Raw genomic sequence first — 12,469 nt, forward strand, 5'->3', positions numbered from 1 at the left:
ACAGTAATTGATTTTCACGTTAGCACAGAGCAGATGGAGTAATAATCAGGCAATAATGACCACATATCTGATTTTGATTCATTAGCTAAAATGTCTCGCTCAGATCTCTTTCTATAGAAAGCCATAGACTTTTTAAGCAAACAGACCATCAGATCTGCTGACCAACTCTGCTTCTTATAAATTGAGCTAAGTCATAATTCCAGTGGCATAGAAACATTTAGATTAACATATTTTTTCCTGAATAATGCCAAATTAGAAAAAAAAAGAGGACTGATAATTCCACAAAACAGAAATGTAAAGGATCTAGACATTATAAAAACAATTCTTAACCACAGTGGCTTGTAAGAAATCCGTCCCACTATGCAGTATGGAGTCTAACCTGAAAGCACACTGGCATTTAAAGATCCCTAAGGAATACTCTCAGTAACTTCGGACAACATAAAACTGGCCAGATAACCTACTGGCACTGTGACATACCCAGAATGGAACTCACATTCCCCAAGCAAGGAAAAGAGTTCTTCAATATCAGAAGACTTGCATTTAAACCCAGCTTTACTTCTTAACTGTAAGACTTTAAAGCAAGGCAATTTATCAGTCTCAGTTTTCTCATCTTTAAAAGGGGCTAATAATGTCTTTCTTACAGAAGTAGAGTCAGGAATAAATTTATATAAAAATGCCTAACAAGAGACTGAAACATACATAGGTGTTCCATAAATATTTAGCTTTAGAGAAAACAAAACAAAAATTTGACTCTTAAACAAAAGAGATTTGATTTTACTCTGGACTCTTAATTAAGCTGTCATTAGGATGATGGTTGGGCAGAGAGAAAGAAAACCCATGAACAGATGCTAGAATGTCAGAACAAAGAGTACAAATAAACATAACTGCAAAACAAGGGGGTGTGATAACTGAGATATGTAACTGTGACTTCTGAAGATACTGTTTTCAGTGGAAATACTCTGCTAGAAAATGGTCTCTGAACTTTTTTTTAGTCAGATTTTCTTTTCCCTCATACTTTGGTAATAAATGAAAATCTCTACAGGAGGGCATTTAAATTAGCATTAAGGATCTGGAAGCCATTAAATCCTGACCATCATTTAATGGCTAAAAAATTTCAAAATCAGAAATAGTTTATCTGTCACAAAGATCTGTAATTTTTGATTCCCTGCCCTCCCATGCCCCATACCTAAAAGGTGACTCAATATAACTGGAAGTTTTTTTAATAGGAATATTCAGTTTCTATACTGCGTAACAGTTTATAGAATGATGGTAATCTGAATTTCTGAATCTGTAAACCCTGAATGTTTGTTTCTGCTTCTTTAAATAACTTATTCCTTTTCCTTTCATAAGCTTACCAGTACTTATTTTTCTATAATCGGCTAGTCTCTCTGTAGCTGTCTCATATGATTGCTACTTTAAAAACAAAACAAAACATACTTTGCCTCTTATGGAACCCATTTTCATCACCTGGAACCTTTCTTCTCTTTCTCAGCTTTCCATGTTTCTTGCAGCTTCCAGAACAAAATATGTCTTCTAAGAAGTCTTCTTTGAGCAACTCTATTCTAATTCTCTTTGCAGTCTTCCTATCAAAGTGGCCTTTTTGGGTTCTATTTTTATTACAGGTTACAGGCTACTCTTCAAATAATCTTAAGTTTTCACATATACATAAGGTACTCACCATTCAACTCTAAACTGGTCAATAGGAAAAATGAGTTTTAGTTTGTGTCTAGTGTAAAAGGCTCTAAAAATATTTTAGACTATCCTTATTACACAAAAAGGTTAATGTTTATTTTATCACAAATTTTTCTTGCTTAAAAGATCCAAGTTAATAAAAGGGCTCAAATCTATGAAATTATATCAATGTTTAATATTAGAAAACATTACTACAAAGCAAAGAAAGCATATGACAATATAGTAACTATGTTTTCAATAGATTCAATTGAGCAGGAAAATGCAATGTTAATGTAAGAAACAGATTTATTATGCTCAATTTTTTATCTCAAAGCAGCAATAGTACTGAAATAATCTATACAGATGCTCAAACAACACTAAAGAAGTACTTTCTTGATAGTCAAAACATACCCAGTTTTGGTATGAGACAAGGAAAACTGTTAACTAGTTCAACCAGGCTACCAAACAATCTCAGAGAGCAAAGGGTGATCTGGCTGAAATTTAGGGGAGGAAGAGGCACGATTTACCATCTCATTTAAAACAGTGGATAGAGGTTTATTTCAAAAGTTACCTTTCTCCTATAGCTAGTCATACTTGACTAGTCTGAAAAATGAGAGGTCCTTATAAAGTGAGGCTGCTTTGGGGAGTGGGCAGGTCTGGGGTGCCTAATCCTCAGGATCCTTTCTGGGATAGTTCAAGGAGAAACTGCTTGGCGTTTCAGCCTCCTGCATGGTGAACGGTTGTCTGTGTGCCAAGTGTGAGATGGATGGGCTGGGAAACAGCTGAAATGCGACTCCTTCCACCCTGACCCCCAAAACAGGGTTTCTAATGGAAAGTCTGACAGACCCTTTACTGTAGTGGCACTACTGGGGGCAGCTATAATATTATCCTCATAATTCTACTATATAATAACAACAAAGAAAAAGAAGGTGAAGGGTCATTGTGCTTTGTCTTTAGAATTAAGATGGCTGTCTTCATCCTTACAGCATACTCTTAATTCTGGAGACACATCTTAATAACCTCTAAATAGTTCCAACAAAAGAGCCGTGTCAGAGGAATGAGCAGGCCCCAAGGTGTTTCAACTGGAGTGTTTTCATCTGCCTTTATTGCTCTATCCCTCTCCAGAATTAAGGCAATAACCTGTGATAAATTATTCAGGAACTGCTACAGGGATCAAAGCAAAATCATTCTGTTAAAGTGCTGTTTGCAACATTTGGCACTTAGTGCGAAAACTTTTAATGTGCGCATGCTGAAAATCTAGGATTTTAAATAATTTAACATTGTGGAGTTTTTACGAAGGGACTAAAGATAGCAGGTTCCTATTTAACTGCTCCTTTATCCTCCTAGAAGTTTTCATTCATTTTCCTTAAAACCGATGACGTCATGGCCAAATCAAAAATGATGCATGGGAAGTCAGGGTATTGGACTGTATTTTACTAAGGGTACAATTATAGGGGGAAACATTTACTGTGAACTAATGCTTTAGAGCCAGGGTTGTCATGGCAGTTTCTTCCTTTTTCCCTTTACTTGGAAAAGAAAAACCCAAGACAAAAATTCAATGTTCTCTTCAATTTTATTAGGACTAAGTAAGAAAACAAAGCTATAAATTTAGGAGTTTTACAGCATTTCCTCCTCTCACAACCATATTTCAATTTGGCAATGTAGGTCCTTAATGTTTGTGCTCATCCTGAAATCTGCATTTGAAAAATATCTATAAACAGGGAGTTAGAAAATCCTGGTAAGGATTGCAAATTAAATGAATTTGGCAGTCCTGCGGCATTTTCATAGAGATATTTTAACAGCATCACCTCCTGTGGACTGGAATACTAAATACTTTATTGAAGAACAAAACAGTACTGTTTTTATCTTTAGTACTTGCAAAATGAAGTACCTGAAAGCACTTTTGCATGTATTATTTATTCATCATGATAGAAAAATAGCCTTAACCTAATAAATTACATTTAAAAGCATTTAGTGCAAAAGTTTTGTTTATGATAAAGCAACAGATTTACTTCTTTATCGGTAGCTTAAAGCACCAAGTTTTCTTTATACAAATTAGACAGATGGTGCTTACAGTAGAATTTACTAAAGGTCTGTCACAACAAATGCAGCCAAGCTGCATATTTAATCACTGCAGAATCTTGTCTACCTGCAGCTGCCAACTGCTAATCCAATTTCCCTGATAAATGTGGCAAGAGACACGATCAGCAATAAAGAGCATCTAACTCCATTTTCCTGCAGGGCGTCTTTTGATGAACATTTAGGACGGAAGCGCGGAGTGCACTGTGTGGCCTTGGTTCGTGGCAGCTGCATGCATTCTGAGGCACAGTTCTCAGGTTACTCACTTAATTCTGCCACTATCATTACGTTGCTATTGATCTCAGTAGCTGTTGCCTACACAGCATTACTCTAGATGAAGCTGAATCAGGCAGTTATCATGCATCAAACTTGCTCAAAAGCCTGGAGATTTCCCCTTAATTACTTGTGATTTTATTTGCAAATACCGTTAAAGTGTAATCAAGCAGTCACTTTCCAGGGTCGTTAAGAACTTGCTGGTTTAGGGATATATCACTGGAACTCCATTAAAAATGACTCTGGGAAGATGGTTTCTATCAAACTAGATGGGATTACATCAAAATGGGCTTGGAGTATAATGAAATCTTCAAATGAGACAAATGTAATTTTTAAAAAGATACTCTTTTTCAATCTTACTGCTTCTTTTCTGATATAAAGGGCAGCAATAGCCACCTTAAAGTTGCCAAGATTTACTTTCGGTCATTAAAAATATTTGGAAGACAACTGAAAATAAAGCTAACCTGAGTAGAAACTCTGGTGAAGAATTTCAGCAACATTACAAACACACAGAAAATCACTAAGATCTTTTTTTAGTTTTAAAATTCTATGACAATTGCATATTGATAAACATTCATTTCAAAAACTCTACTTCAAAATAAAAGGTACAGTGTTTGGTTAATTATTTCTTAGTAGATGAACTACGCTAAATAATCACCAAAGGCCATCATTCTTCTATTTGGCTTCTTAGTGCTAATATTTCTTTTTGGTAGAGAGAAGAGCTGTGCAAAATGATGGTCAGTATTTTCACCGTATCTCAAATAACAGTAAACATGATTCAAGTATCATCAGCAAAGGTGCCTACATTATTGGTATATATTCATTAGTCTTTTAAGAATATTAACCAGTGTCAGTCTATTTAATATAGCCCTGATGCATGAGAATTTCAGAAGGTGTTACTCCTATTTAGCAAATCTCATGTTCCCCATCCCCCATATTAAAATATGGGGCTGTGTTGTCACAAACAGCTTGCTACACACTTAAGGATTTTACTAATAAAACATAATGTTGTCTTAGATATTATGACTGTTGCCACAGCTGAACTGACTTGTCAAATCAATCCTAATATGGCTCCCACAGGCACATAAAAACCTTATTTAGCTATCAGTTATCCTAATCACTTTGTTCAGTTTAAGAACGCAATACTTCAAGACCAGCTCCTATTTATACATATATGCCTAGCCATTTAATAAAGTCTTGATTTATATAAATTCTTGTTTTAAAAATATTTAGAGATGTGGTATTTTAGCATGTGTACATTTGCGCATTCCTCCATATAAATATGTTGAAACATACAGTGCGGGGTGGATGAGGGAATAGGGACGTTTATTTAAAGTGGTGTACTCATGAGAAATGTTCTTTTAAAAGATACTGCCATGGGAGACAAATATGTCATCTAATCATAAGCTGACTATCTGCAATCATTTGATAACCTCAAAGTCCATTTGTATAAGAAACTAGAAAAGCACTTATATGAAAAGTACACCTCGAAGACACATGTAAGTGGGAAATTAAGACTGATGGGGCACGAAGCACACACAAATATGCAGACCTTTTTCTGAATTTATACCTAGATTTTGTCCTAGAATGAACAAAATCACCTTTTCTCATGTTTGGAAACAAACCCACCTTTACATCTTCTTGTTTAAAGTTGTTATTGAATATCTGTAATACTGTTTCGAAAGAGACTGTAAGAGGCAGCATGAAATTTTCAAATTCATCCTCATCTTCGCCTAGCAGAAAAACAAAAGGTCATCATGGTTTAAAATGCATGCTACTGTCCATTAGCCTTCACAGTGAGCGCTTTATTCAGGCTCAGAAACGTTCTTGAGAAGGGGTCAGCCTGCATTCACATCCGTATCACATTCTGTGCTTTGGCTCATTGAATATTCTGGTGTTTTGCCTTCTCTTTTGCACCAAATGAAATAGCAAAATTACTTACCAGCCATTTTTTTCTCTGGCTCTTTATTGGATCAAACAGACTCATGCCCCAGGCACCTCAGCCTTTCAGCTCTTAGGGCCCCCAGAGCTTCCCTAATGCCTTAAGGAAAGCCCCTTTCAAAGCCTCAGAGAACACGGTCTGTTTTCCTTTTCTCTTTAGGTGCCAAGGCCCTAAAGGACTCACAGACTCAGGTGCCCAGATAGTGCTAAGTTATTATTCTCTTTTATTTATGTTCTTTTTTATTAATTTGTTAAATAGATGTCAGGGAAACAGGATGGGGTCCTGCCAAAACAGGATGAGGTCCCTCATGGGTCATTATGATTTTAAGGACATTCTCCGTGAGTACACTTCTTTTTGCAATAAGCTTCTTTTTCTTTTTATAAAAGTGGGAAGAGACATCTTCTACTGTTTTTCACTATGAAGGTAGAATCTTCACTTAACATATGGATACGCACAATTGACAATTTACATTCTATCCTTCACAAGAGTGGGTTCCTTCAAATGAGAAAGTTTACTCATTCATCCTATGCCACAGGGAATTGTGAGCCCCACTTTACAGATGAAGAAACAAGCAGAGAAATGTTAAGTGACTTGCTCAAGGTCGCATACTTAGCTGGAGGTGGAACTATACTGTCTAGATCTTGTGATTTCTGTGCTATCATTTTTTAAATAGAGAATTAGAGAGGAAACAAGATCTCAGAGAAGAAGCCAGTGGTTCTCAAAGTTTGGTCCCTGCCCTAGCAGCATCAGCATCACCTGGGAATTCGTTAGATATAAAATTTCAGGTTCCGTCCCAGATCCAGCAATTTTTGTTTTAAGCAGCCCTCCAGGTAATTTCAGTTCAGTTCAGTTCAGTCGCTCAGTCATGTCCGACTCTTTGTGACCCCATGAACCGCAGCACACCAGGCCTCACTGTCCATCACCAACTCCCGGAGTACACCCAAACCTATGTCCATTGAGTCGGTGATGCCATCCAAACATCTCATCTTCTGTCGTCCCCTTCTCCTCCTGCCCTCAATCTTTCCCAGCATCAGGGTCTTTTCAAATGAGTCAGCTCTTTGCATCAGGTGGCCAAAGTAACTGGGAGTTTCAGCTTCAAAATCAGTCCTACCAATGAACACCCAGGACTGACCTCCTTTAGGATGGACTGGTTGGATCTCCTTGCAGGTAATTTAGATGCATGCAAATGTTTGAGAAACACTGGCCTACATGTTATTCTACAGATATGGAGGGTGGACATGAGTTTGAGCAAGCTCTGGGAGACAGTGAAGGACAGGGAAGCTTGGCATGCTGCAGTCCATGGAGTTGCAGAGAGCTGGACATGACTGAGTGCCTGAACAACAACAACAGGAGGGTGTGGTCCAAGGCGACATACAGAGAAAATCAATGGCAGAATCAGGACCTTTTGACTCTTAAGGAGTGGCTGATCTGGCTTGATCCTGATCTTTGGTGACTTCTCTTTTCCCTTTAAATGTATACACTTTGTTTCTGGAGTCCAACAGATTCAGGGACTTCGCTTTGCTGACAAAGAGATGTCAAAAGGCCAATGATTCTTTCCTAGTATGCTGTTTAACACAAGGATCAGGGTACTAGGTGAAGGGAAACCAAAGTACAGTGACCTCGTGGTGCAATGGCAGCGCGTCTGACTTGAGATTAAAATCTCCGCTCTGCAAAGTTGACTACGCAACCAAGTTACTCCTCTTAGACACACCCTCTGTCAACTGGTGCTAACATTAGAGATCTTTACAGGAGCCAGTTTTATTTTTCAAAGCCTAGGTTAAATGATAGCTTTCCCAATGTCTGAATCAAACTCCCCTTCAAATACTCTCTAAGATTCTACTACAAGCTTTCCCATCTCCCTCTGGGTTTCCACAGCATTTTGTTTGATTCTTTAGATGGCCTTTGTCAGTCTGATGGGAATGGCAGATATTTTGGCAGATAGCTAACCCTAACACTAAAAATACCACCTACATCATTCCACCACTACCAGCATTAGATGAAGGTTATGTGGGGATTAAATGAGATAAAATTTATAACATGTGTATGTAAATGATTACATCTATCAGCCTACAATGACAGTATCTCTGGCTTTGCTCCTGGAGAGCTGAAACTGCATCTTTTTGCTTCTGTGTGAAGGAGAATGATGTAGTAAGACCCAGCGATAAACAGACCCAGAGTCTGGCTCCACTATGTATTTTTCAAGTATGGATATTTGCACTTTGAGTCTCAGTTTTCTCATCTATAAAATAAGAAAGAATACCTATCTTTGAAGATTACTGTGTTTATTAAATGTTTTAACACCCACACAAAATAGATGATGCACTTAGAACAGTGCCTGGTATGTATTAGGGAAATAGTGTATGTGAATGAAAAGTAGTTGCTCAATTAAAGGTAAATTTTTAAAACATCTTATTTTCTTAACACCAAAGACAGAAAAATTACTAACTGAAGTAAACATCAATTCCCTACATATATAATGCATTATATATGTATATGTATATATGTATACATATGTATATATGTATATTTAAACTATGTAATCTCACTCTTTTAAAGATGGGATTAATGAGAACAGTGATAATGATCACTGCAGGCAGATAGGGTTCTAAAAAGAATGGATGCTTGGAAAGTTCTATGCTTGAATCCTGGTTCTGTCAGTATTAGCTGTCTGGTTTTGGGTAAATTCCCTTCACTCATCTGTAATTAAGAGACATAATATTTACTTCTTAAAGGTAGCTGTGAGGATTAAATGACAAAACACCCGTATGCCCTGTTGCTTAGTGTCTGGCACTTAAAAATGATAGCCAGGAACATTTTTGTTGTTTTGAGCGTAACGTGAACTTAAGAGAGGTGATTATGGTGGTCAAATAAAGTGTGACAATGAGGTCGCCAGCCCAATATCTTTCCTCTGGGAGCAAGGTAAGGATGTTTACTCAGAACAAAGATAAACTCAGAACTTGGAACATTTAAACCCTTCACTTAGTAAACTGAGTTATAGATTTAAAAAATTCCTGACTATCTCTTTCCTCAATCAAAGTTTGAGACAAATAAGGACGTTAGGAGCGTAAGAGAAAGCCACCAAATTGTGAAGGAAAAAGTCAAGATGCAAATACTAAAGAAAGCAATGTGAGCAGCAATTCTACTTAATGTCACTTCCTCAGAAAGGATTTCCCAGACCGCTCTACCCAAACAGCACCCCAGGCAGTCCTCCACCCTCACCCACCTTCCAACCGCATAGACTACTTCGCTTTTCTTATGAGACTTACTATGATTGGCTATTAATTTGCTTATTTATTCACTGTCTTTCCTACTAGAATGTAAGCTTCTTGGGGAAGGAACCCAGTCTGTTTTCATCATGACTGTATTTCCAGTGCCTAGAAAAGGGTCAAGAATTTGTGTAGTGACTGGATAACAATAGCTATTTCTTGAGTACGTATCATGTGCAGCCAATGAATCTGGTACTTAATCTACTTAACAAACACCTATGTAGCCTTTACTACCTTCAAAGCACAGTTACGCCAATAATGGTCACAACAATCCTATAAAGTGGTATGATTATTTCCTTCAATTTAATGTGAACAGAGAGGTTGAAGGAGTTAAGCAGTTTGTCCAACATCTTCTGGCTGGTAAATGTCAGTGAACCATGGTCTCCAATTAGTTCTGCTTTACTCCCCAACTCTACTTCATGTTCTTCCCTTCTATGTCTCCGACAGGGTGGAAGGGGTCGGAGGTAGGGACTGAAGTCAGGGTCACAAAATCTTAACTTTGCAGTTGCATGAAATTAGAAGAAGGTGAAGAGCAATTAGCTTGGTTCTGGTGAGAAAAAGGGACTCCTCCACAATGACTTGAGTTTAAGGTGGGCAAATGAGGAATATTGGTGCATTATTCCCATAGAAACATTTATGTGCCAATTAGCACTGTTCCTATTACTGCAATGATATGTTGTATCATCTCAGCTGGAAAACTGGTCATTTTTGTTTACTCATGTGAAACACTTTATACATCTATTAAAGATTTTTCCCCATTGTGTTACCGACAAAGGTATCATTTACTGTTGTACATAAGAAAAAAGAAAATGTGTTCTTACAACTTCATATTCAAGTATGTAGTCATATATTCAGTATGCCAAATCTACATGTGAACATTTTATGAATAATAATGGAACCTGCCAGTTTCTTTTTTCTAACAAGACAAGGGCTCAGACACCAGTATAATGTGAGAGGTTGAAGTGTCAATTTATAGGCTACTATTTTCACTGGCATCAGGAAAAGTAAATATTAACATAACACTCTAAGTTCTCAGTCATGCATAGATAAAAACAATATTCTTCAGGTTTTAGGGAGATACCCAAAGCTAAATTCCCTCTACTGGATTTCCAATGACCTGATTCAACGGGAAGTTACTCATTTTTGAATTTCAATTTTTTTTCCTTTGGCGAAGTCACATTAAAATACAAATAGTAACTATTTTAGTATGTTGGCTCTTAGATATTTTATTTATAGGATATTTCATTTGTTATTTTGTATAATTTAAAATCTAGATTGGTGGGAATGTAAAATGGTGAAGCAAATATAATATGATTTAGTGACTGTGGAAAACAGTTTGGTAAGTACTCAAAAAGTTAAAAACAGAGTTGTTATATGACCCAGCAATTTTATTCCTAGGCATATGCCCTAGAGAACTGAAAGCATATGTCCCTACCAAAACTTAACATATGAATGTTCAGAGCAGCATTATCAAAATAGCCAAAAGGTGGAAACAACCTTACTGCTTATCAACTGATAAATGGATAAACAAAATGTGGTATATCCGCACAATGGAATATTAGCCAAAAAAAGGAATAAAGTGCTATATATGCTAAACATAGATGAGCCTCAAAAACATCATGGTACATGAAAGAAGCCAGATACAAAGGCCACATATATGACTCCACTCATATTAAATGTCTAGAATAGGCAAATCCATAGAGATAGACAGTAGATGAGTGGCTCCCAGGAGCCAGGGATAATGAGGGGATGCTATTTTACAGGTACAGGGTTTCTTTCTAGGGTGATGAACATATTCTGGAATCAGATAATGGTAATAGTTGCACACTAAGTGAACATTCTAAATACTACTGAATTATATACTTTAACAGGATGAATTCTGTGGTATGAGAATCTTAACATGCACCACCCCCCAAAAAAAAACTACCACCACCAAATACCTGGGTTCCCCCCTCTTACCTGTAAACAGTGAAACTTCTCATTTCCTCAAATTCAAATAGCAGATAGATTACTGGGGAGCTGAGGGAGTGACCAAGGAGAAGCAAGTAATACGAATACTTATGGTAATAGTAAATGATGGTAGCCAACAGTTACTACCTGTTGTACTACCAGAGGATTTATTGTATAATATGTATTGTCTTGGAGAAGGCAATGGCACCCCACTCCAGTACTCTTGCCTGGAAAATCCCATGGATGGAGGAGCCTGGTAGGCTGCAGTCCATGGGGTCGCTAAGAGTCGGACACGACTGCGCGACTTCACTTTCACTTTTCACTTTCATGCATTGGAGAAGGAAATGGCAACCCACTCCAGTGTTCTTCCCTGGAGAATCCCAGGAACCGGGGAGCACGATGGGCTGCCGTCTATGGGGACTCACAGAGTCAGACACGACTGAAGCGACTTAGCAGCAGCAGCAGCAGCAGCATGTATTGTCTAACTCAATGAAACTAAGCCATGCCCATGGGGCAACCCAAGATGGGCGGGTCATGGTGGAGAGAGTATGAAAAGGCAAAATGATAGGATACTGAAAGAGGAGCTCCCCAGGTCAGTAGGTGCCCAATATGCTACCCAGTTGTGGATGTGACTGGTGATAGGAGCAAGGTCCGATGCTGTAAAGAGCAATATTGCATAGGAACCTGGAATGTCAGGTCCATGAATCAAGCCAAATTGGAAGTGGTCAAACAAGAGATGGCAAGAGTGAATGTAGACATTCTAGGAATCAGCGAACTAAAATGGACTGGAATGGATGAATTTAACTCAGATGACCATTATATCTACTACTGCAGGCAGGAATCCCTCAGAAGAAATGGAGTAGCCATCATGGTCAACAAAAGAGTCCGAAATGCAGTACTTGGATGCAATCTCAAAAACGACAGAATGATCTCTCTTCATTTCCAAGGCAAACCATTCAATATCACAGTAATCCAAGTCTATGCCCCAACCAGTAACGCTGAAGAAGCTGAAGTTGAATGGGTCTATGAAGACCTACAAGACCTTTTAGAAATAACACCCCAAAAAAGATGTCCTTTTCATTATAGGGGACTGGAATGCAAAAGTAGAAGTCAAGAAACACCTGGAGTAATAGGCAAATTTGGCCTTGGAATATGGAATGAAGCAGGGCAAAGACTAATAGAGTTTTATCAAGAAAATGCACTGGTTATAGCAAACACCCTCTTCCAACAACACAAGAGAAGATTCTACACATGGACATCACCAGATGGTCAACACCGAAATCAGATT

At 37.8% G+C, this 12,469-nt stretch overlaps 1 protein-coding gene across 19 annotated transcripts in view; it reads right to left on the reverse strand.

Annotated features, from left to right (window-relative positions):
• RANBP17 (RAN binding protein 17) overlaps nt 1-12,469 on the reverse strand; it is a 368,523-nt gene that overhangs the window by 77,124 nt on the left and 278,930 nt on the right. For all 19 annotated transcript variants that reach the window (XR_015148584.1, XR_015148583.1, XR_015148579.1 and 16 more), the window contains one exon: nt 5,653-5,756. Coding sequence is in view for 11 of the 19 variants with exons in the window: in XM_086361112.1 (XP_086217238.1) it covers nt 5,653-5,756 (104 nt within the window). In the remaining 8 variants the exon portion in view is untranslated. The remainder of the gene's footprint in view (nt 1-5,652; nt 5,757-12,469) is intronic.

Source organism: Bos grunniens, chromosome 20, assembly GCF_055505025.1.
Source record: "Bos grunniens cultivar Pamir isolate PY7600 chromosome 20, Bosgru_T2T1.0, whole genome shotgun sequence".
In the NCBI taxonomy this organism is placed as follows: Eukaryota; Metazoa; Chordata; class Mammalia; order Artiodactyla; family Bovidae; genus Bos; species Bos grunniens.